General features: G+C 35.6%; 1 protein-coding gene across 2 annotated transcripts in view; it reads left to right on the top strand.

Annotated features, from left to right (window-relative positions):
• Positions 1 to 27,191, top strand: part of LOC149786567 (beta-parvin-like) — a 161,534-nt gene that overhangs the window by 25,730 nt on the left and 108,613 nt on the right. The window contains exons 7-12 of one of the 2 annotated variants that reach the window (XM_089977078.1): positions 1,066 to 1,124; positions 9,515 to 9,534; positions 13,952 to 13,978; positions 17,221 to 17,282; positions 19,441 to 19,509; positions 21,318 to 21,419. In XM_089977078.1, coding sequence (XP_089833204.1) covers positions 1,066 to 1,124; positions 9,515 to 9,534; positions 13,952 to 13,978; positions 17,221 to 17,282; positions 19,441 to 19,509; positions 21,318 to 21,419 — 339 coding nt within the window. The remainder of the gene's footprint in view (positions 1 to 1,065; positions 1,125 to 9,514; positions 9,535 to 13,951; positions 13,979 to 17,220; positions 17,283 to 19,440; positions 19,510 to 21,317; positions 21,420 to 27,191) is intronic. The other variant, XM_089977079.1, reaches the window with a different exon arrangement.

Below are 27,191 nucleotides of genomic sequence, written 5' to 3'. Positions count from 1 at the left end.
CTGATCCATTTTCAAAGAATGATTCATTAAACTCATCAATATCGCTTGCACTAAACCCTTCAAAGTTGTTCATATCTTTAGCGGAATCCATCTTTGTTTATCTGTACACATGTTTCGTATAGTGCAGAAAATCACCAACAGTCTAAATTTAACCTCTCAGCTTTCACACTTGTATCAAAATGATGAGTAAGCAGTTCTCTCATTGGTTATGATAATCAAAAATATGTAAACTTCTGTACTTTCAACCAATCAACATTTAGTTAACATAGCAGTCACGTCTGCATAGATGTGACACTGGGGTTTCAAGTACTGCTGAACTATAGGCACATAAGAGACACTGCGGTAGTAAACTAGGCTTATCGACACTGCATATATGATTCATTGGGGTTCAGGAGCTATTTACTGGTGACACTTAGATGCAGTAGTCGTAGCTAAAGGGTTAAGACTGATTTTTTTTTTTTATTGAATATTTCCTTCTTTAATATCATGATTTTTTTTCCAGTAAACCAAAATGAAATTTTGGTCCCAAATTTGTAATTGACACTTAAGAAAAACACCATAAAACTGAACTGATTTCAAACTTGGAAATATATTTTAGTTACTAATTTCATGCACATGCTGGAACAAATTAATTATGATTAGCAAATACTGTAGTTGGCTAATCTGTGAGGCAAAAGCACAGAAATGTCCCAAAGGCATGTGAGGTTAAAACAATACTTGACATGTATGCTTTTCCAAAAAAATCCAAATCACACACACACACACACACACACACACATATAAACATTTCCATGATGTCACATGATATTGAGATTATTTTTCCCAATCATTCTTCCATGGTATGCAGAACTGCCAAGTCAGTACATTGGTACACACACTGCACCCATTTTATAGGCTATGCTTATTCCATATTCGATTTTAAGTGCATAAATTTTCATTGTTTATAAACTGGGTGAACGTGAAAATCCTAAGATATTTATTGATTTATAAGAAAAGTTGTGAAATTCATTTATTCATGCATTCAAACAGTCACTCTCCAGACAAGATGGTTTGTGTATTTTGTAGAAAAGAGATGGTGTTCTTCAACCAAGGAGAGTTGCTGAAGAGATTACAGGAACAAATGAGTAAGTTGAGTAGACTGTTAGAATTTGTTTCCGTAAATGATGATTAAGCCTCTACAGGGTTTTATTATCATTCATTTGGAAAGATTCTGTAGGCTATGCATAATGCAGAATATTTCTGATATATCAGTGGTTTGATAATTTTGCAGACCAATGTTCACACATAAGAGGTCACAATAGCCATTGTTATTTCTATCAGTTCAGTTCAGTTTTGCCCGTCACCCCTGCCAGGGTATAGGCCGCCCACAAAAGATCGCCAGGGGCTTCTGTCCTGTGACATCCCCATGAGCTGACTCCAGGTGTGATCCATCTTAGTGATGTCTGCCTCAAGGTTGCGTCGCCAGGTGTTTCTTGGTCAGCCCCTTCTCTGATTGCCTTGAGGGTTCGACCTCAATGCCTGCCTGGTAAGGTTGGTTGACGGCTTACATAGGGTGTGTCCCATCCAACCCCACCTTCTCTTCTTGATTTCATCCTTCTGCTTTGACAAGTAAGAGCCTTTCTTTTTCTGCTAGAACCAGTCTTAAACAAAAATGAAAGAACTGGTCAAATACAATGACAAAGTAGGTAGGTAATGATTATTATGCCCCACCATGATGTTGGCAATACCATATCATTTTAACTTTGTCTGTCCTACTATCTGTCATACTTTGGTTGGGTTTTGTGATTAGGTCAGTTTGGAGGCACTTTAGAGGGGCATCTGTGCTCTATAAACACATTTCTTCTTCATCATATGATCATAATTCATTAGGAGTACATCCACTACCTTGCAGATGCAGCTTTTTGAAGCTAATAAAAGACATTTGCTCTGCCTTTTGGATTGCTTTATCAAAGTAAGTTCTAAAATGTCACCTGCATGCCAAGAGAGAAGTCAGATGAAAGTGGTCTTCTCTTGCATAGAGAATCTGGTACCAAATCCTATCAATTTACCAGCTACTATTTCTGCTCAGACAGGGAAGTTGTTGTTGTTGTGGGGTTTAACGCCATTTTTCAGCACACGATAGGCTATGTATGGTGGCCAGTATTAATGGTGGAGGAAGAACCCGGGAAAACGTTCAGTGGCCAGATAAGAACCACCGACCCATGAGAAGCTACTGGCAAGCTTTCTCACATACCCACATTGGCCGAATCCTAGACTCGAACCCACACAGACAGAGGTGAGATGGCAGTGATCCGTAACGGAGAGCGCTTTCGGCCACTCGGGGCCTCCAGACAGGGAAGTACACTCCAGCATGAGACCATGCAAATACCAAATTCACTTGTGTTTTTGCATTAGTTGAGCAATTTTTTGGAGTTTCCTTCTTCCAGGGAAGTTTTCTCCAACCATATTTCTGCCTATTTCTCACTCTGTCTTCATCATAGATGAATATTTCAAACTTCATCTTCAAACTTTGTCATGTGGTAAGACTGTCTGTGCCATTTCTAATTTCCATTATAGGGTCACCTTTCATACACAGCCAGCTTGAGTTCCTATTTTGCTGGCTATATAGCAGACAAGATGAGTGAGACACTCCTTTTAAATTGATCTGAACTATCCACAGTTCTACCATGATGGTTCGGTTTCAATCATTATTGCCCTGCTTTCATAGCCAAAAGCTGGCTGAAGCTTAATGGAAATCTGTCTTGAAGCCACCCCAGGGGCATTGCTGGATCCTGTAAGAGCTCTAAAGTGGTAACTAAAGCAAACCAAGCTAATCATAAGAGGTAGATCTCCTTTGTTCTTACCAAAGAAAGAATGGACAGTGTTTTCAGCTCAGGCTTTGTCATCCAGTATTATGGTTATCTGCTTAGTTTATAAAGAACAAACCGAAAACAAGTTGAAATTCTTGTGCATATTGGCCAGTGAGGTTAAGGCGCTCATCATTAGCTTATTATTTCAAATCTGCTTCACATAATTAGGAGAACTTAGGTAAGGGGATGTAACTCACTCCTCTTACCTGTTTTCCTAATGTGATCTTACCATAATTGAAGAAGAAACATTTTTGAAGTAAAATATGTTTCTTTTAGTTACTCACTCATACTACAGGCATACTGTCCCAAAGAACCAGCACATCTGTTCTAGTAGTAACTGAGAAATTGATATTATTTAATAATAAGCCTATAAGGGGAGGCCACTTTAGGCTGACTTCCACCTTGCCAAGCTTTTTTGTACTTCTATTACAAAAACAAGCCAAAAAGATGGAGCAGATTTCTTTTTTAGCATGGCAGGCCAAGAATTGTGAGATAGATGTACTTTCAGTGTATTATGATTAGGTAAGAATTATTGAAGAAGCAAATTGGTTTTGAGGTTGTAGATCACCACCTGGCATTAAGTATGGCTCCTCATCTGTCATTCATCATTTCTCTTTTCAGCATTGTCAGTTCACAGTTGCTATTTACAACTTAAGTTCAAACACCACATCCACAGAATTTGACTAAACTGTACAGAAGCATCCTGTCATAAAGCTCTTTTAACTGTGTACAAATGATGCCATTCAGCCACCAAATATGGCCTCCGTTACTAAAATTAGAATAACCAATAAACATCTTCTCAATAACCACTTAACAGAATGGGACCAAATTTGAAAGAAAACCTCATGGTCATTCAGATTTGTTGAAATGATGTTGATTTGCTATTAAATATAGCCACAATTCTTCTCACAAACTGTTCAACAACATTTTAAAGAAATCATTCTGGGTTAAGTTTTGCTAAAATGACACCTATTTGCCATTTAATATGGCCACCATTACTAAGGATACACAAATCTTTTAAATGACATCAGAAGAAGAAAAAGCAGTGAGTATAATCTGTCCAAATTTTGACAATGTAACAGGAAAATCCGAGTTAGGTTTAGTTTATAACATAGTCGCATAAAGCAATTTCATGAATGAGATGGTTCTTTATGATGTGATTGAAAAATGATTAAATCTGACACCAAACTCATGTGCATAAAATCCAACAATGCATCCAACAAAATGATGTGCACTGAGTTACACAGGTGATAAAAGGAAACGATATTGTTCCTAACTAGAACTAATCAAAATATGTAACTTAGATGAGTAGCTAACAAGAATCATTGGATGGAACTCATTAACAAATATGATTGAATTATGGCTCTTTTGCAATCATTGATTGGTGTTTAGGAATTAACACAAAAATGAACAGTATTACATCTACTACTAAGAGGTACCAAAGATTGGATTTACACAATTCTATAAAGTAAAGTATGGAAAAATTTGCAATTAATAATTCATCCACTAGTAGGATATATATAAATATGTATGTTTTCACTCAAATAGTGATCAGGAATACTTTTAGGATTTTCACTCAAATTGTGATACTGATAAATTAAAAAATAGAACATATAACTTGTGGTGTCCAGTTGATGGCGACAAATGACCTTCTGTCTCACCGCTGTGGCAGATGATCAAGGAGCCATCTTGTATGGCCCATCCCTCCCTGTCTGCCAAAGGAGTCTGCAAGGGCCCTCTTGTTTGCTGCCTACTTATTGGTCCTGAAGCTTTCTATCTTCCCCTCTGCACAGTGTCTCAATCGACAGCAGCACACAGGTTATTCATAACCCCACTGAGTCCTATGACTCTGCATCAAAGATATCAGCTCTAATATGTTCAAAATCACACCTCCAAAATCACGCCACCGGGTCCAGACACATAATCACTCCTTCAAATTTACACCTTTAAATCCAGTTAGTTGAAAATGTAATGACTTAAGCAGTGTAGCACATGAGAGATGGTCACATACAAATGCACTGATATATGTTACACATGCACAAAATGGGAAGTTGCCTGTTCCGTATTGAATCATTTCATTGGAACATTTGTACAAGATTATTATTATAATAACCAGGTTTGTATATGAATCTGTATCCAACAATGGCAACTTAAAAAAAAAATTCATTTTTAATATATGCAACATTTAAATGAATTAAATTTTGTCTGTTCATTGGTAAAATGACTAACTTGAAAACAGTCTGTAGTGTATCCAAAAACATGGCATTATATGACATAGGTGTGATTATATATAAACTTAAGAATAAATACTGGAATGTCTAATGTATCAAACAGTTCTATCAGATAATACAGATAGTGAAAATAGAATGCAATTTTATATTTCACCAACCTCTACAGTTAATGATTGCTCCAGTAAAGTGGACAGCTTCCTGACAAAACTTTTTGTGTTGTGATGTTACCATCTAACTCCAGTCTATAAGTACCCTGGCTATAGTGTAGTCCATGGCCAGTGAGCTTAAGGTATATCAGATTTTTTTGCAACATGGGGTGAACCGAATTCAGTATTTTGAAACAATTTAAGATGTAATTAAACCACTCTTGAGTAATGCTATACATGAAAACAAAACCTGAGCACATTTAAGTTCAGGTATGATGCATAAGCATTAAATATACACAATTCTATGACAGACATTTGCCATGGCAGAAAGGTCTTTCAGATTTGTGTAAATGATGCTGATCAGCCACATTTTTGTCCACCATTTCTAAAAATGTGATGTGATTTGTGATGTGATGTGATTTGGATTTTTAACATAGCTTTAACAATTTTTCAGTCATATCGCTATGATGTCTGCAATGTGGCAGTTTATAGTGATGTCTAGCACTGGGTCATCATGCCGCAGACATGTAGCATGATGCCCCACCCAGTCACATTATTCTGACACCAGGCCAACCAGTCCTAATACTACCCTCTTAATGCTGAGCACCACGCGAGGCAGCTGTTAGTACCATTTTTGTAAGTCTTTGGTTTGACTCGGTCGGGGATCGAACCCACAACCTCCCGCATCTGAGTGGAAGCTCTAAACACTAGGCCACCTTTCAATTCTTCTCAAAATCCACTCAGCAGATTTTGACCAAATTTAAGAGGAAGCTTCCCAGAATGAAGGTTTTTCAAATTCATTTAAATGTTGCCAATCGACCATCAAATATGGCTGCCATTACTAAAAATAAAAAAAATATTTAAATGACCTCTTCCAAAAAATCCAAACAACAGAATATGTTCAAATTTAACAGAACATATTCTGGCTGAGATGGTTTCACAAAATTTACAAATGATACCAATCAGCAAGCATTACTAAAAATAAAAATAAAATTGTTCAGTGACTTATTATATGGCCAATTTGACCAAAAACACCATCCAACATTATATAGCTAAATTTTTACAGAAAGTTACCTGATAAAAAAAAGCCTTTTCAAGTTTGATACCAAAGCACTGTCAAGTATGGTCATCATTAATATAAAAAACATAAAATTTTAAATTAGTTTACACAGACTACCAATTTTGAATTTGTAATATTAGCTGCTGGTATTGAAAAGAGAAAAACATTAACTTTTTCTCAAAAGCGGCTTAACAGAATTTGACCAAATTTGAAAAATAGCATTGAGTCTTGAAGGTCTTTCACATGTATAGAAATGATTCTAGTCTACCATCAAATTTGGTTGCAATTACTAAAAACAGAAAAACATGTGAACAACATTATTTTTTTAAAATCAATTAACAGCATTTTGCTGATTCTAACAAAGCATCATGGCACCTAGATCTTTCAGTATTTGATATGTGATGTTGATGTGCCATTAAATATGGATGAAGGTATAAAAACTGGAGAATCCTTTTTCTCATGATATTCGCAATCAACAGCATTGGCAAAAGTTCAACTGAAAGCATCCAATAAATCCAGATTTTGTGGCAAACTGCTGTTGTAATCGACTATTTAGCAAATATCAGGCAGTTGAGCGATTTCAGCTCTGAACCTCATTAAATTAGTTGATCACTTTTCTAAACAAATTCTGGGAAGTCTCAATTATGATGGAATGAAACCAACTATGGCACAGCTATTGCAATATGTTACAGAGAGCAATACAGTCAAACCCACTTATCTCGACCTCGGTTATCTCGACAACCCGCTTATGTCGAGCGTTTTGGTCCGGTCCCGAAAAAATTCTTCTTTGTTATGCTATTTTTTACCCGCTTATCTCGACCTCTGTTAAGTCGATAACCCGGTTATGTCGGGCATAAGTTTCGGTCCGAAGTAACATGTGGACCCGCTTAATTCGACGAAATGCAACTTTTTAACGTCAATCTCACAGAAATTGTACAAGAAATAGTCAGCAAAAGCGATCGATTTGTAGAAAATATGAAGTAATATCAGTCTGCTTTTGTTTACTCCGGTGCTGATCTGTAACGAACGATTCAAAAGCACTTACGTTTTCATACATATGCTCGGCACCATCGACACTTGCCACAAACAATTTCATTTTTTTGATGCATTCAGCCATTTCACTGTAGCTTGGGATAGTGATAGGCTGATCATCATCATCATCATCATCATCTTGCTTGCATGATTGTATCTGCTTCTTTGTCACCGATTGGATTATTTCCTCATCAGTAAGTTCACCATAGGCATTGGCATCATCATCCACGTGAACATAATTAGAAAATTCATCCCGAGCAATGCCTATGGAGTCCGCAATCTCATCAGCCATCGCTTCAAGACCTATTTCTGATTGAGGCTCTTTAATTTCTTGTGCAATTAAACACTGCTGGTGAAATTCTTCATCAGAAATTTCCGGAAAAATACAATGGAACCAGCAGTTTTGAATGGTTTTCGGCGATACACTGTTCCAAGCTGCACGGGCATACATGATGGCGTCTAGCAGAGTTGGTTTATAGGATCGCTTTTCCTCATTTGCACTCACAGTCAATGTACATGTACATGTACATGTATTTTCAAAAACATTTATTGATCTTTATCTGCGAGATACTGTCATATATTAACCTGGATATAATACAATCTTGGTTATTTTGCACCTAACACCGCGTTATGCGTGAATGGCGGGTGCCTGAAAGCAATCGGTGGATGTTTCTCTCTCACTCTCTCGTTTGTGATTTTCTTTGATCCATTTTTCAATCTGATAACATATTCAAACCTCTGAGTACAACCAAACATGATTTGTTTTTCAATATTCACATCAATTATAAAAATGCGTCATGTGTTATCTGACATAAGTGATGCACACTACAGTAATGGATGCATACGCTACATGTGATATAAGGAGTTCATAGATATATTTTTTCTTTAATAAATTACTTATGATGATAAAAAAGGAATAAATGATAACAACACCAGGTTAGTTCATTTCATTTTATTATCAATTAAGCGTTTTGTTTATTTTATTGTAACATGCAGTGGGAGGGGATTCCAGTAAACACCAGCAAGAGACAGGAGTAATGCTCAAGGACATTTTTAAAATTACCGGTTTTTATGAACCCGGATATCTCGGGACCCGGTTATGTCGACGATTTTTTTACACCCCCGACGTAATCGAGATAACTGGGTTTGACTGTATAATAAATAAAAAAGGGCATAAAAAGTGCCATGTTAATTTTTTTTATTTGGGTATTAATTGTATTTTTATGAGATTGTCTATTGTCTATCAGCTGTTGTCCAACGTCAGTTTTCAGGTCATTAGTACAAAAATTTTATTGCTAATAATCTTTCTAAAATATTTGAAGGATGAAACTTTAGACACACATTCATCCTATGTCTAGTAGGTCTTACATGAAAATGGTGCATATGGCCACCACAGTGGCCATCTTGAAAATCTTGTTATCACTACACCTTCTGAATCAATGATTATATCAACATGGGGTTCTCACTGAAAGACTTCTTATAATGTCTTGTTATTCCCAAATACAAACGGTTTTAATCTGATGTCCATTATGACCGATACAGCAGCCATCTTGCTAATCTTGTTATACTACTCATGAATGGAAAGTCATATTCACATGGTGGTTTCACCATAACTTTTTGTAGGATGCCTACTTAGTCCTAAATGAACATAGTGCCAGTCTGATTACCAATATGGCCACTACAGCAACCATCTTCAAAATCTTGTTATATCTACTCCTCCTGAATGGATGGTCATGTCATCATGTGGATTTCACTTAAAGACTTCTAATGATGTTTAGTTGGTTCTAAATGAAACTGGTGCTTATCTGATAATCACCACAGCAGCCATCTTGAAAATATTATAGCTACTTCTCCTGATTGTAAAGTCATATTGATATGATTGTTTTCACCAGAAGACTTCTTATGATTCCTAGTAAATGAAATGGTATTGAAATCATTAATGCACAAAATGTATTAGGTATTATTATCTACATTTGAAATGATCATGAAAATTCAGTGTGCTACAGATGAGGATATCATTCATGATGCTAAGCTGTAATGAATTGTAGATACAAAATATTTGTATATTTCATTCATAATAAATGACAAAGCACTTCTCATTCATAGTGTGTTTTATTCCAAATTTTATAAAATTTAATTTGTCATTTGTTTTGTGGAAAAAATGCATTGTCATGATTTCTTTTTTCATTGCTTCAGGGATGTCGGAGGAAGATTTGGTAAGTCATAGTTTTAGCCAAATATTTGCCCATGTCATAAATTAATGCAGTCTTCTGATTAACATTTGAATTTGATAAATGCTTTCATCATGCATTTTGGAAGTAGTGTTAATATTTCTGATCAGTCTTCCAGAACCTGTGTATCATTCATAAGGTCAGTTTTTTATTCTTCCAGCAGTGGCCATAGCACCAATGATTGTTGTCAACAATGTAATAATTTTGTGTCAAAGTTTTTTAAAGTTATACAACTTCTACATCAGTTGTTGTAAAGTATTTAACTTTGGGACAGCATTACTCTATACATAAATGATATTCTAGGACTCGTGTCTCAGCCGCATATAGCCATTCACATCCTTGATACTGCATTTAGTGGAACCCATGTTATTTTCATGATGTAAAGCAAGTGAAAGTTTAAAACTCAACCTGGTATTTCAGACTTGCCTAGTCCATCATAGGTCAAACCTCAAGGAAGTACCAGTGCTCATTTGTGTTGAGTTGAGTACAAGTGCCTTTTCAGCAGTAATAGCAGTGTTGCATCATAATAATAATAATGAGGGCTTTGTATAGCGCCTAATCTTTAGAAGCTCTAAGCGCTTTACATTAGACAACACCTATACGATAAAAAAAAACATATAATGATATGATTACAAAAACTAACACCATGAAATTAGAAAACAGTAAAAAACATGCTGAGAATATTTAAGGTAGGAAACATCATAAGCATGGGATTGATGGACTTCACCAATTTTTGGTCCTATGTCCCCCAAATCATGACTTTTTTGTACATTCAGGGCAGGCTTTTTCATCATCATGATAGTAAAATAAACAAATCTGCCAGAAAATTTTGTTGGGTTAATATCAATTACACAAATGCATAATGTTAAGAACTTGTACAGGTTTATTTCAGCATAATTTGGTAATTCGATCCAGTTAATATATATATATATATATATATATATATATATATATATATATATATATATATATATATATATATATATATATAACTTTGCAGCTGAAGTATTCAGGGTTCATTGAGCTATCATGTTTCAGTGCAGAGTTCAGGGGCTGGATTAGTTGTAAAAGGGACTTTATTTTTGAAGGAAGAAATTTACAGAAAGAAATTTGCAGAAATACATCATGTAGCATTTACTTTGAAAAAATATTTAATTCAGAGAATAGAGTTTTATGCATAACCACTAGTAGATAATGGATGGAAACTAAAGATACATGAAAGTAGTGTTTGATTTGGAAATTTCGTTGTTGTTGCTCATTTTGGGCAAATATTTGCATGGTTTACATGAGCCCTTGATATTTCAATGTGGAACCTTATATACACGCTTATAGTTCAGGACCAACTGCAAGCAACACAGATCCAGACATGCAGTCACATAATGTACCGGCTGATCAGGGTGTGATAGACCGAGATTGATAAATCAGCCCCACATCTGTAATGATATTGACTGGCATTTTTGAAGTCCATTCATTAAAACCTGCAAAAATCTGCAAACAATTTTGTCCTCACACATCAGTGTACATTTTATACTCTTACAGGTATTTCTTGTGGATGTTGAGCTAGCATCAGCCGAAGGGTTCTTTTGGCAGCATTTGCATAATATTTCAAATCCTGTGTTTGGTGACTTGTATATTCACATGGAAAAGCACAATCCTCAGTGCTGTGGCCATTGAGAATTTTGCGCTAGATATGGCTATTACCAAATACCTGTGTCTAAACTGTATGTAGATGTATTCTGGTAGGATTTGCATGCAGCAAAATTGCACAGTTTAATAAACAGGTGACATCAGGTACACATATTGTCCATCAGTATCACCATAGTCTTGAGGGGTTGATTTATCATACTAGACTAGACCATCACAGTAAAATAACTACTAGAACTTCGTGTATTTTCAGGTATTGTTTTGTCCCTTTTACATTTTCTATAGGCCTTCACACATTGCCCCAGATAAGCAGATTATCATTGTATTTCATTCAATTAAAACAATTAAATACCTAAAAAAACTATTCTTCCTGTATGCATACCACATACACAAGCGTTATTTTTTTCACTCAAACAGTTGATGTCTCTGTGCTTATATTTGTGTAAATAAATAGTTGATTTAAACAACTAGTCTATTATTATTGTCTGATGCCACTTACATTATTAATAAACTAAATAAGAAACCACATGCTAATTAGCTAAACAAATATGGTAAACCAGTCTAACTTCTATTGTTACAATTCCAGTCTAACTTCTATTGTTACAATTAACAAGGTGGTTGTTTGTTCATTTCTTGTATAAAAATCAATTGTTCAGACAGTATCAGAAAGACGCTAAAAATGTCAGAAAAAAAGAGGGAAAAATCTGTAAAGTCTGAAAGTTTATTGAAAAGACCAAGAATTCTTAGCTTTATTAGCCAGACGATGGTCCATCATTAAAATCAATAGAGAGAAGTACTCTCTCAGATTTAATTGATAAATTTGTTGAATCAAACTCTTTTAAATCATCCAGAAAACATTATATAAACAAGGTTTAATAAGAAACATATGATTTATGGAGACAGTCATTACCATACTTGGAAGTAATTGATGTGAGTGATAAAGAGAAAAGGCTGAGATGTGTGCATCATGCCAAATACTAAGTGAAAATGTTTGGTCTGATGAAGGTATGCCAAGTGTAGATAGTTCCTCTCTAGAGAGAGTCTCCAAGAACTATACAAGTGCAGAGAAAATGATTTTGCCTGAGAACATGAACAGAAATCAATGGGGAATTTAAATTTTAAATGAAATCATTTAAAATCAAAATATACCCAATTAGGTTGGTAAAAGTCTAATTTGACTTGGTTAAGTTTAATGTTATGAATGAAATACACAGACGTTATCTGGGGCACTGCCCCCATATTTGGAGCAAGTTTCACTGCCCTTGGAATCCTAGATAGAGAATTGAAAAATATAATATTAAAACTTTTTGTATCCAAGTCTGCGCTTCCAATCATAGTTTAATTTAATACCTAAGTCTGGAATGGCAATTATAAGGCCATGCATCCGGCATGTGTTATATATCAGTTTAGTTGTAATTGCTTGTTATAGATATATTTCATATAATGTTGAACTTTAGACAGTTAAAGCTTTGAAGGATAAATGCATAGTTAAGGATTTTGGTAGTTTTGAGTTTTCAGGTCACAAAGATGAGAATGTGAAACTTATGGACTGAAAAAGTCATTTGATTAATGCAGACCAGTGAAGTGTTTTATGCTGGAGTTTTAAAAAACTAATGTGTTTTATGCTGGAGTTTTCAAAGTTTTTGCTGCATATATATAAAACGATCACTCATTTTATTAAATCTTTGAGCAAGATAACATGGAAGCAAAAGAAAGACTAATTTGAACTTATAAAAAATATTCAAGCCTGATTCAGAGAAATTGCTATGTGACTTTGTTTTTGCAAAAGACAGTAACTTTGAAAATAGCTTAATATCCAGAACAGGTAAAGATATCAAAGTGTAAACCCAATATTTCTACTTTTACCTGACAAAATCTGAAATAAAATTGTTTACCTACTGGTATTCAGTTTGTAAATATACATACATGCATACATACATACATACATACATACATACATACATACATACATACATACATGCACGCACACATGCACACACACACACATTTGAATCAGAAGAGTACGGTACTCATGAATGTTTGATGAATGCCACCACACATTAAAAAGAAACCTGCAGCAGCAAAATTGATTACTTTGTGGGCTAGAACAAATAGACAGAAACTGTCTTATATTACAGACTTGGCAAATGGCTCTGATGTCACCTGTTAGCAGGGTGATATCAAAAGCCTGGATCAGGGTCTGTCTGTGTAGTTTGTTCTACTGATTACTTCTGACAGACTGCATAGTCCCAGATTTGCTAGTGCAGTTTGCAGTATCAGATCTGGGTCAATGCAATTTGCTGTTGGACCCAACTTATAAGTGAGTACAGATGGTAACTCCAGAAGAGTGTCTTACTGGGAACATGAGTCCTCACAAAACCATGAAGATTACAAGCCCAAATAGACACAGGTTTGCCATCGTTGTAATTTTATAACGGTCATGTAAATAATAACTATTGCTATTGTTGTTGTAGTGTTTATCGCCATTTTTCAGCACAAGATAGGCTATACATGTCAGCCAGTACAAATGGTGGAGGATGAACCGGGAAAACCCGGAAAAGAACCACCGACCTATGAGAATAATAACTATTGTTTATATGGCTTGTGAAATATCATTTATAATTGCTTTGTATTTTCATGATCTTAGTTACTAATGCTACATAAATAGTGAATACAATACATTATGGTAATGCATTAAAACAGTATACAGCAAATGACTTGTTATTTATATGAATCCATTTATTATTATTACTGTTAGAAATAGGTGAATTGGATGTTGTGTCAGGTAATGTATGTTTCCAGTGACTGAATGCCATAATCCTTTTGTCATCTCTATGCCTTAGAATGAAACCTTACATCTTACAAAACAAAAAGAAATATTTAGCATGGTTTACTTTCTTTCAACAAATAATCTGACCTTTAAAAGAAACTTTCAGACTCAAAATAAATAATCTTATTTCTTACTATCTTTTTGTTTAACACCAAAAAAATCTTCCAATTAGTTTTCATTTTGAAAGTTGAAAGTTTTCTTTCCTGAATCAGAGACTGTAAGTCTTTGTATAATTGTAGACATCTCCAGACTTGTTTGAAACTATTCACTGTGCAAATGCAATAAACAAATCTATCATTTTTGTATAGGTATCTATGTCTTGGAATGTTTTTATTGCTTATGTAATTGAGTTGATCTCTACAGCATATCATTTCCAGCTGATAAGTGAAACCCATGTTGTCTACTATCTAACCATTATCAATTTCTCTTTGAAATATCTGCGGACACATTATATGATTATTTGTATATTGTGTTTGAAGATATTTTCTTTACTTTTATTTATTTGAAGATTTTTTTTGATAATAAGCTTTTGTCAAAGCTGCATTTTTCTTCATTGTTCCTAAAAATATTTCATATCTTTCATTCAGTATGTACAATTTCATAAAGTACTCATATCTTAAATTATATATGATGACTCATTTTGTATCATATAGGTTGCTTCCGCTTCTGTCAGGGAATTGATGAATTGCCAGAACAGAGATAAACCAACATGAATTTTTGTTTGAAAATGTTCCAATTTAATCTGGTTCATGGGGAAAATTGCATCCAGTTTGGATCAAAAGTAATGAAACTATTCTGAATTGACTTGATGGGTGTTTTATAGTAGAAACTCTCATGGTGTCTAACACAACACAACTTAGCACAACAACACAAAACAGTTCATGAATTGCCAGGGACAAGATTGACTTGGTTTCGTTTGGAATTTGGAATTAAAAACCATTAGCTGACAGCTGGTGGTTAATAGACAGAGTTTGGGTATTTGTGAGTTACCTCCCCATTGTAGGCATTGTGATTAGAAATTAACCAATATTGGTAGAGATGGTATAACATCACATGCTGTACATCTAGCATCCAGGTATCACTCATTGGTACAGATAAATTATACACCCTGTGGAGAATAATGTAAATCTAGCATTATGTTTGAAGCTTTTGAAACAAATATTTGCCGTTAAAGAATAAAGCAAGGGAAATCATGGAAGCTGTACAGAATGTTAACAGAGCAAACTAATTTGATGAGAGAATGAACAATAGATGAATTGTAAACATGAGCTCAAGTGTACAATATTTTGATTACATCCACACTTGTGGAGTCAAATTCGTTATCTTGAAAGTCATTCTCTTGTATGAAGATGACCTATGTTGTATATTCACATTGTTGATACCATATTTATATATTCATCAAATGTTTGAAGGTACTAGCAATTCTCTCCCTGTTATGTAGAATGCGATATCCATAATCTGCATACACTCATTTTAATTATTTTCACATGCCATCAGTATTAATTTGAAAACAGAGTTGTTCATTTCATTGTATATAATGGCACATGAAGTGATAATTCTGGTTTCATATTTCCTTTTTAAGGATTATGTGAATCTATTTCAACCATTGGCATACAGTTTCATCCCGCCCCATCCTACATTTCATATTGTGGCTCAGTATTTAACTAAATTTTTATTAGTGTGTTTGTTTGCTTTGCGGACAAATAAAAGTAAAGCATTATTTGCTGCTAAATTAAAGTACCATTTATACTCTCTTGTAAGTCAAGTCAAGCTGCAAACAACAAAGATCCTAATCTGCCTGTATAATACACCTGCAGATCAAGGTCTGTGCAGTTTGTTCTACTGATTACTTTTAACAAACTGAACAGATCCAGATCTACTGGTATATTATGTGATGGCAGATCTGGGTCTGTGTAGTTTGCAGTTGGACTTTGACTTATAAGTGAGCATACACAGTACACCATCTTCACACTATTCTAAGAATAAGAAAAAAACAGATTTACCTTGATTGTTTATTTTACTAAAATTCAGCAGCTGCAGCCAACATATTGTTGATCAGTTGTACCTTTGGGTAATGCATTTGTATAAATCATGGTGAAAATATTTAAAATCACACTTCATCATTAGCTGATAATAGTTAAAATGTAAAATAACAAAATAGGTTTTTTTTATTTTGATGTAAAAACACAATTTATTTGTATTTGATAGAAAATTACTTTATCATTTTGAACTTACATATATATATATATATATATATATATATATATATATATATATATATATATAATTCTTGTTTGCTAGATCACACAGAGTTGTCAGCATCATAAAATTGATACCATTATGAGAGCAAAGTATTGATTCAAAATCTGGATTTTCCGATGCTGACATCAAGACATCATCTAGCACTCAAGGTCAAATTACTATGATAATGATATCAGTTTTCAGATAATTTTATAAAATCACTTTATTGAGCAGAAGAACTTAACATTTTGACCTTTTTAATATGAACTTCATCTTAAATCATAAACCAAATCACATAATGATCAGCTAAGATGTGCATAAATATTACAGTTTTTGAACGAAGTGTATGAAACAACTGTCTCTCATTTTCACTACAATCCCTGTTAGTAAGATGAATCCTTAGATGCATGGGGCAGCAGACCCATATGTTATTTACAAATATTGTGCAGTTTTAAAATTTTGCATTACAAGAAATTTCAAGAGCTAAATATCTTTTTCCTGAAGATGAAGAAGAAAAAAAGACATTAATTAAAACTTGTTTTGTTTCCTAATGGACCAAAAGTACAAGCAAATTAAAACTGAATGTATTATGTGAGGTCGATTTGTCATTTGAAAACAAGAATTGAAAGATTATTGATAATAATCCATACATAGGATACAATCAAGTAAAAAGGGTTTTGATTCTTATAATATTCATCAACAGTCCATTTAAGTTATAATCTCTTAGTTTGAAGTATGACTCAGACTTCATCCAGTCTGAAATCAAGAAATGCTTATGGTATACTACTTGGAGTCAGTAGTGAGTACAGGTTTGATTTCTTTGTACGGGAACAAACTGAAAATAATATAAGTTTCAATAATGTAAATTATGTATCGATTGTACATGACAGTGTTTATGCATTATTAACTATTGATAATTATTTATATAATAACTGAGGCATATATGTATATTTCAGAGAGAGATGCATTTGACACACTGTTTGACCATGCCCCAGACAAGTTGAACCTGGTGAAGAAGGTATTTGTTCCTGTATTGTTATACCCTATTTGTTGCTGTATTGTTATACCCTATTTGGCATAACATCTATGCTATACACTTAAAACAGTGTAATGTTTGTCAATGTCAGTACTCACTGTAATAAGTGTACACCATCAGTCATAAACTGTGTAACATCACATTTATGTGCAAACTAGAAGAGTTAGCTCCCTTTATGTAGGGAACTCTCCACTCTGGAGGTCCATTATGAAGTATGAAGTTTCTCCCAAGAATACACATGTAAGATCTATTTCTTTGAGAAAAATTTATTCTACAAAAGGTATAAGGTATCAATACATCAGCTGAAATTCTTAGGAGGAGATTTTTGCTGAAGACCTTTCTAGTGAGGAACATCCAGCAATGTTATCTCTCACCAGTTGTTGCAGTTCCTAGGGTTGCCTTTCTTAAAAAGCTTGACAATGATGCCAGTTATTCATTCTTCTTGGGTGTCTTCAGTGTTCTGTTTCTGTTGGAAAAGCCTGCAGAGGTACTTTTGGTGTTTCTTCATCAGCTTTCAGCAGATTCTATTGACACTATGTACTTTTTAAAGCATTCTCAGACTTAAGGATGCAGTCTGTTTTGATGTTTAGATCACCTGCTCCTTCTTGAATATCTGCTATGTTCACTGGGTTTGATCTGTTTAAGAAGCTTTGAAAGTGCTGATTCCATCTTGAAATCTCTCATCAGAGATGAGTTTACTGTCTTTGTCTTTTAGGGTAGGTCATGGTATGTTCCACAGTACCTGCTTTTGTTGCAAGTTCTTCAGTCAAGTGTCCCTTAATCTTTCATATCCTGTTTTTCACTTCCTTTTCCTTCTTTTTAGATATTATTTCTTTGAGGGGATGGGGGCTTGGCATCGAGCATGGATTTCATTATCTGTTTCCTTTCTTCAAGTAACCTCCAGTTGGACTCAGATACCTACTCTTCATTTTATGAGTTCTGATAACCAAGGATAGTTTCTCCTGCTTCCTGCATTGCTTGTTGAAATGCATGTCCAGTCATTTTTGTCACCTCTTCTCATTCAGTACGATGTACTTATTCTTGGTTGGTAAGTCTTATAACATCAAACCGAGTTTGTCTTTTCCCCTAAAGTTTGGTTCCCCATAACTTGAGACAAAGCAGAGCTACTACAAAGATGTGTTTGCTTCCCACATCAGCATGTTTCTTTTTTCACACATTATGCAATGAATATCTCCACTTGCCATTCATTAGGATGTGATCTATCTGGCTTTCTGTTAGTTTTCTGTCAATTTTGTCACTTCCAAATCCTGAATGTAAGTCTTATATAACAAGCAGAACATGATGTTTTACTGCTGCTTTGACTGTTGCATATATACTATCATAGTATTTGTACATGGCTCCATCATGTACAACCTTAGTGCATAGACACTGATGATTCTCAGTTTGGCAAATCTGACACTGAATCTTCTATGCAGCAGTCTTCATTGATTTGTTTCTGTGCCAGGATTTGTCTTGCTTTGCCTTTCTTATGATTAAATCCATCTCCTCATGACATTGGTGATCTTTGCAGCCTTACAAGAGGATAGTGTCTCCAGTGTCCAGTGATAGGTGTTTGCTTATGAAAGCAAGTGGGAATATTAAGTTGTATGTGGTATTTGCCATCAAGAACAGAATCTTTTCTCAGTCTTAACACCTGTAGCTTATTTTTGGAAAGGGTCTGTGAATCATGAAAAAATATGTTTTCAGTCATGAGTACTGTTTTAGGTGTGTATGAATGCAGTTTCTTTGTATTTCCTCTATGGATTAGTAACTTATATTGATTTAATGCTTGGAATGTTTACACTGTGAAATATAGTTTTATTTTAATTTTGTTTATTATAATGTCTTCACAGCATCATTAACAGTTTGTTTTTATTTGGTTTATGGATCAGGTCTCTTGCATCTTTCAGGGCAAACAGGTTAGGTACTGACCCAAATATTTGAACACACACCAAATAGCACATGGATGACAAGGCCTTGAAGATTATTCTTTTTGCACCCCTAAACTACGTGAAGTCTGCTTTGCTTTAACACCACAATAATTGGCTGTTGACATTTATTTGCCATTGATGCATTGTGCACTGACATTCATTTGCATACAGATTGATCATTGTCAAATGCTAATATTAACATTTTACAGACACTGGTGACATTTGTGAACAAGCAGCTGCTGAAAGTTAACCTGGAAGTGACAGATATTGATACACAGGTAAATCCAAATAGCTTACATAGAGTAGATATGTTTTAACACGGTAAAATACATCTGGAAAATGTCAGTGTTAAATAAAAACAGTAATAATTCTTTGTTAATATATGCATAATTGTGCAGAAATATATGAACCATTGCATGATCAGTACTGTTGTTATGGATTATTATTGTCTTCTCAGTTCAGATAAGTCATGTATTTACTGCTAACCCATATTACTGAGTTAGCTTTGCTTTAGTTGTTGTTGTGTGGTTTAATGCCATTTTTCAGCAGACGATAGGCTATACATGGTGGCAGTATTAGTGGTGGAGGAAGAACCAGGAAAGAACCACTGACCCACGAGAAGCTACTGGCAAGCTTTTTCACATACCCACATTGGCCAAATCGGTGACTCGAACCCACACAGACAGAGGTGAGATGGCAGTAATCCGTAACAGAGAACGCTTTAGACCACTCGGCCACTCGAGGCCCCCCCCCTTTGCTTTAGTAAATATTCTCCAAATCTTGTGTAGTATACATTTGATGATTGTTAATCTTGGTATAAAAATTAAAAAAACACAGATAAAGTTGTTTTTTAAATCTCTGAATAAGTTCATATCTTTCTAAAATTAATGATGTCTAAATTACTTGTGCATTACCACTAAAGTTTTTATTCCTTGGATCTTCCCATTATGATGGACAACAACTAAAAATGCTACAAATATACGTTTCACTGTCTGTCATTACCACTTGGTAAAGTTTGCTAATTTTTGCCCAGATTGCAAAGCAGTTTGCGTTAGGGATCAAGGATGTCTTTCAAGGGGGCCCTGAGTGGCCAAGTGGTCTAAAGTGCTTACCATTACAGATCATTGCCATCTCACCTCCATCTGCATGGGTTTGAGTCTCAGGTTCAACCAATGTGGGTATGTGAGAAAGCTTGCTAGTATCTTGTGGGTCAGTGGTTCTTTCCAGGGTTTTCCCAGGTTCTTCCTCTACCATTAAACCTTACAACTACAACAATGTCTTTCCAGAGGTATGTGTGTCCAAACATCTGGCATGAACACAGAATTGGATTTGTGTTTAGATCATTTTCAAAGGCACTATTGCTGATAGAGTCACAACAGCATTTAGATGTATCATGCAGAGTACACCCCGTTGAGTGAAACTTCAGTCACTGTGATGTTATTGATAGTCCACTGTGATGTTATCGATAGTCCACTGCGATGTTGATAGTCCACTGCGATGTTATTGATAGTCCACTGAACTATGGCAAGCTTAGCATTTAGCGCATTGTCTTAGATACTGTTGCCTTTGGAGTCACATAACTTGGTATGTAAGTACATTATGAGGAGTAAGAACTAAAGCCATCATTGAAAACTTGGTAACTTTGACCTATATTTCATGGTTGGTATTTACAATTTTCTTTATATTTAGGAACCAGTTATCATCGCTGGTCGAGGAGATGAACGCAATACATTTAGAATTGTAAATTTCCTGTTTTCCATTTTGGTTTCACACTATCAATATTATACTTACAGCAGTAGTAACAAAGTAAAAAGTAAGAATCATATACTCTCGGCTTTAAATATACATGTAAATAGTAGGTCAGCTTAAATTAATGTAGCGTTTGTCTGTTAAATGCTTTAATCAATTGTTTTTCAGCTATTTTCAATCAGATTGATTGTCTTTGGATATCACAAAGAGATTTGATGGACTGTGTCACAGTATCCCTTGCACTTCTTTGCAAGTGCAGAGATGATAAAATTAGCGATGGTACATGATATGGGAAGTCTAGATGAATCTCACTTATAGTGATATTTTATGTTTTCAGTTTCATGATGGTGTATACCTGGTGATTCTGATGGGACTTCTGGAAGGTTACTTTGTCCCACTATATGACTATCACTTGACCCCAACTACATTTGAACAGAAGGTAAGTGCCATTAATAATTGTATGTCAGGAAGAAAGATTTCCAAGGTTTAAGCATGATTATTAGGATTTTCCCTTACACAGAGCATAAATATCTTAGAGTTCAAAATTTTCAAGCCCCTCATCTCTGCTTAGTGTTTTCCTCTGCTGTCATATTTTGATCACCTCCATCACCTTCCTTTTCCATATGTTGTCCTCAGATGTGATGACCGTGGTCTTATTGGGAATGATGGAATGTCCCTGGCTACAGTGTTCATGTATTATAGAAGACTCTCTACTGATGTGTTCTTTAATCCTTGTTTCTAACACTTTTCCTGTTTTACCAATATATTTATTCTCACAATCACTACATTTGATATGATAACGTCATATCACGTGATAATTAGAAGTCACATGAGCAGCACTAGTCACTGATGAAGGCAGTGTGATATTTCCAAAAATTTGAACTCTGAGATATTTATTCTCTGAGTTATGGAAAATTCAAATAACCATAAATTGTCCAGAGCAAGGAAGCAACCATTCCAATTGTAATGAGTGGCCGAGTGGTCTAAAGCGCTCACCGTTACGGATCACTGCCATCTCACCTCTGTCTGCGTCGGTTCGAGTCTCGGATTCGGCTAATGTGGTTATGTGAGAAAGCTTGCCAGTAGCTTCTCGTGGGTCGGTGGTTCTTTCTGGGGTTTTCCCGGGTTCTTCCTCCACCATTAATACTGGCCGCCATGTATAGCCTATCGTGTGCTGAAAAATGGCGTTAAACCCTACAACAACAACAACAACAACCAAATGTAATGTTTAAGCAGTTTTCAATTTTTTAATTGGGTAAATGGTGAAGAATTGCAGGGCGCTTAATCCTGCCCTTTGTAAGAACAAAGTCAGTCTTCAGCAAGGGATGACACTTCCTTGCCCCATCTAGCCCAGGCAACTAAAATTAATATTTGGCAAGTGAATTTTCATGTGATTGGTCCAGTTGTTACATCAGTAAAATAAAAATTCAAATTTTGAGATCATTTTCACCGATCTACCTTGCTAGGCATGTAGGTCAGATTTAAAGTTGTTGCTCCTTTTCAAGGAATTTCTTTCATGGCTAATGAGCAGATGGTCCAAATTATGATGATGTCTGTTACAAAACTAGAAATCCAACTGCAGGTGCAAAAATTCCTGACTTCTGTTGAATTGATCTATGTGCCAAGATTAGATGCTACAAAAAAATTATCAGCTTTGTTTGCCCATGCAGACTGACTTGGAAAAGATTACTCCCATGCAAAATTGGGGTTCAAGGTCACATGGATAGAAAATTGTGCTAAGGTTATATTTTGAAACATTTCATTTGCTTTTATTTCTTCTCATCATACATGAATAAATGTGAAGCTTAGACAACAGGTTTGTTTTACTCTTTTTACCTTGAAGGAAAATTTCATAGTCATATAAAATTTGCATGTTGGTTTCGTTTTTTGTTGTTGTTTTTTCATTTGCTTTTATTTCCTAAACAAATTGATGGATTTTCTTCCTTAATGATCAGTCATTATGAAGCTAAGACCAATCATTCTGTGACATGCTTCCACATCCTTTTGATCTAGGGGTCGAGGTCATGTTTTATTGCAATGCTTTGATCATGGGTTTGACATGCAGACAATGGCCTTCTTTGTGTTACTCAGTCTCTGTTTATAAACCTTCTTTTTTTGTTAGATACCGAATATTGCTGAGCAGACTATAGTTTTACCATGCATTTAAGAAATACTAAGAAGCTCAGAAATAAGTTATGTATATCTGGTAGTTTTTGCAAACATGAACTTTAATGGGCTTGTCCAAAAAGAAATCTGTTCAATGTTGGCAAATTATATTTTGACAGTTACATATATTATAGTGAGATTATAACATATTAGGCAGTAAATTTGTAAGGGTTGTATTTTTGCAATCTCATTGTGGAACTGCAAAATAGCTAGAATTTATGCACAGTTACAAATACTGATTTTACACTAATAGGCTGTCATTATGTCTTTTGCTGTAGGACTTATAACCTGTCCTTTGCATTCTGTACATTGCCCTGTCACAGTTTGGAAGCAAAAAAAGTTTATCTGCATCACATGAATTTAAAAGAAAAGTAACAGTTTTGCTTTGTTCATCAATTCTGGTTACTTTTAAGTGCCTCTGGTGTACTCTTGCTGATGTGTTGAAATAATTTGCAAACTCTTACTAACATTTTACAAGTCTAGTTTTGAGCATGATTTGACTGCTTAGTTTAGCAGTCTGGTTAGCTGTCTGTGCTCAGCAGTCTGTGGTTAAAATGTTAATCTAGCATATTCTTTGTTTCCATTGATGAATTGTCATTAAGCATTCTCATGGAAGTTTGACATCGGACAGATAGGCCTCTAGGGATCTAGAGGTCAAAAGATTCAAGGTCATTTTACAGTGGTTAATATCACTTTGATAAGTTTTGGGACAAACATATGTCCATGAATGGAGGTCCAGCTTCATATCAATTTATGCATGGAGCATCCATTGGGATGAACGACTAAAAGGTCATATATCAAGTTCACAATATTGATCTTTAGAAGGGGAGGAATCGATTTCATCTTCTGTTCTTAGAAATTGTTATTCTCTGTTTTTGTGCACATATTAAACAGAGGGGATGAAATATCCATGATTGTGGGGTCGTCAAGGAAGTCAGATTCAGTGTAAGGCTCTAGTGACCTCTATTGTTCAAAAAAATAATACAGATTTTCAGCAAACATGGATACAGGAGTCTGTCTACACAGCATTTCATATATACTGCTGCCATCTTTCAGCATGGTCATAGATCCAATTGTTTGAATTTTGTCATTGCTGCTTGAATACTTTAATTATTTCACTTACTTTTTGTTTTCAGATAAAGACAACCAGTTATCATTTGATCTCTTGTAATTAAATCCATTTTTTGTTTTATGTATTATTATGACACAGCTTTTGTGGAACGACCCTAAGGTATAAGCATTTCATGAATTGTTTATTATAATACCTGGTTTCAGACTAATTGCAGTTTGTTTACAAAAATGCAATCAGGTACTTTGTGAACACATTAAAACACAAACTTATAATAGCAATGTAAATCATCAAGACATTAGTCATGCTTTTCGTTGTTTTTGGGTTTGATGTCATTTTTCAGCACATGATAAGCTATACATTGTGGTCAATAGGAAGAACATAATAAGAACCACCAACTCTTGGGAAACTGCTAGTAAACTTTCTCACATACCCACATTGATGGATCCTGAGTCTCAGACCCATGTAGACAGAGGTGAGATGATAGAGATCGGTAAAGGCGACTACTTTAGACCACACGGGCCCTTTTAATAGTAGTAATATTATTATTGCTTTGCATTACTACATCATTTCCTGACACTAGTCACAAGTCCATGGACATTATTCCCAACTCCAGTTAGTAACTGGAGGCTTAGAATAAAAAGCAACATGGTCCCAGTCTGATACCTTAATCCTTTTTCAAACAGATGGAACAACTTCACTCTTTTCACCTGTATCTTGAACACTAAATGCATCAATTTAGACCTATTTTGGCTTTTTTGCTGTCAGTCCTATCCTACTTTGTGTTGTGTTTTTTTCCTTCCCAATCCCTACTTTATTTTTGTGCATCAGTGTCGATTTTCATTGAGTTTGAGGGTTTTGAATACAAGGTTAGCAAAGCAGTGCTTGTTTTTTAAACCTTTTACAATTAATGGTGTCAGGGTAAGTACTTGCTACCCTTTTTTTGTTCTGGTTTAACAGGTAAATATAATAACAAATGTTGGCATGTAAAGGCAGCATGTGATACACAATCTGTTTTGTGTGCACATAATGTGTATGTACAGACATTTGACCCATTTTGTTGTTTTGTGGCCAGATGTAGTTTGAAACTTGGCAGAAAATGGCAGGGCCTGTAGGTCCAGGACTAAAGATTTCATCCCTTCCAGATGTGAGATATGACACTTCCCAGTGTATAGATATTACCTGTGGTTATGGCCTTTCCAGTGTACAGATGTTACCTGTGGCTATGGCACTTTCCAGTGTACAGATGTTACTGGTGGCTATGGCACTTCCCAGTGTACAGATGTTTGTTGTAGCTATGACAATTCCCAGTGTACAGATGTTAGCTGTGGCTATGACAATTCCCAGTGTACAGATGTTATTGGTGGCTATGGCACTTCCCAGTGTACAGATGTTGTAGCTATGACAATTCCCAGTGTACAGATGTTAGCTGTGGCTATGATAATTCCCATTGTACAGATGTTACTGGTGGCTATGGCACTTCCCAGTGTACAGATGTTACTGGAGGCTATGGCACTTCCCAGTGTACAGATGTTTATTGTAGCTATGACAGTTCCCAGTGTACAGATGTTACCTGTGATTATGATAATTCCCACTGTACAGATGTTACCTGTGACTATGGCACTTTCCAGTGTACAGATTTTAGCTGTGGCTATGACAATTCCCAGTGTACAGATGTTAGTTGTGGCTATGACAATTCCCAGTGCACAGATGTTAGCTGTGGCTATGTGGCTATAACAATTCCCAGTGTACAGATGTTAGCTGTGGCTATGACAATTCTCAGTGTACGACAATTCCCAGTGTACAGATGTTAGTTGTGGCTATGACAGTTCCCAGTGTACATATGTTACCTGTGACTGTGGCACTTTCCAGTGTTCAGAAATTGTCAGCATCAAAATGATAGTACTTCCTGTGCACCAGCCACCAGTCACATGTTAGTGTATCAGATAACAGTCTGTGAAGCTATGTCACCAGGTGCCAGTCACAGGGATAGAAGGTATGGCACCATATTCTTGGCACTAGTCACTGGGATTCTGGACACCAGGGTGTGGACACCGATCAATATCTTAAGTGACATTTTACCATGTTTCTGTCACAGACACTGGGTGCTGATAACCTGGTGCTGTTCCCCTGGCATAGTGTTTGGTGTCAATCATGTTTTTGGTCTCTGGTCACCAATCACAAAGCGGTATTGCCAGTCACTGAATATGGACTGCTAGGCTTTGAATACTGATTTATGTATGCTGGGCATTGGACATCAGTATTTGGACTGGATAATGAGTTTTTAACACCAGCTTAGAGGAAGGGATCAGTTTGATAACCCCCTTTCTCTATGATTCCTCTTAATCTCTATCAGGAATGGACGTTGAATCTTCACAAATGGTCTGAGGGTAGAGATTGGGTCAGTATCCAACTTTCTTAATGTTACCATTCAACTACTTGAGCTTAGGGAAGCCCACCACCTAGTGCTGAGTCAGTCATGTCTCCATTTCTGACCATACCACCATGGATGGCTTTGCAATGGCTCCAACGTTTGATGGACAGGGCACACCCTAGATCTTGAGGGAAGGAAAGATGGAGTGCCGCTTATTGCTTCTGGCACTGAGAGTTAATTGCCAATCACTTTCACCAATCTTCAGAGATAGAGGATCAAATAGTTCATCCCATCTTCTCTCATGACTGGCGATGGGATGATTAACTTCAAGTCCAGAAGTCCCTTTATCCCAGGAGGGATATGCAACAAAGTAGTACTGCCTTATCCCAGGAGCAAGGACAGGATGACAAACTGTCAATTTGTGCGGACACCAGCAAGTTTCTGGAAGAACCTGTTACACCTGGTCTTTTGCATTTGTTGGGTTCACCTTCTTTGTTTCACTCAATGGTTCAAGTGACAGGAGAGAAAGAAATGAGGACTTTTTATAAGACGGTAAATTAGGATTCTGAAGCCTTCATGACCCTTACAGGCTAAAAACCTCT

Source organism: Sinohyriopsis cumingii, chromosome 12 (assembly GCF_028554795.1).
Source record: "Sinohyriopsis cumingii isolate HCF-2022 chromosome 12, ASM2855479v2, whole genome shotgun sequence".
NCBI lineage: Eukaryota > Metazoa > Mollusca > Bivalvia > Unionida > Unionidae > Sinohyriopsis > Sinohyriopsis cumingii.
This window is presented reverse-complemented; position numbering and strand designations above follow the sequence as displayed.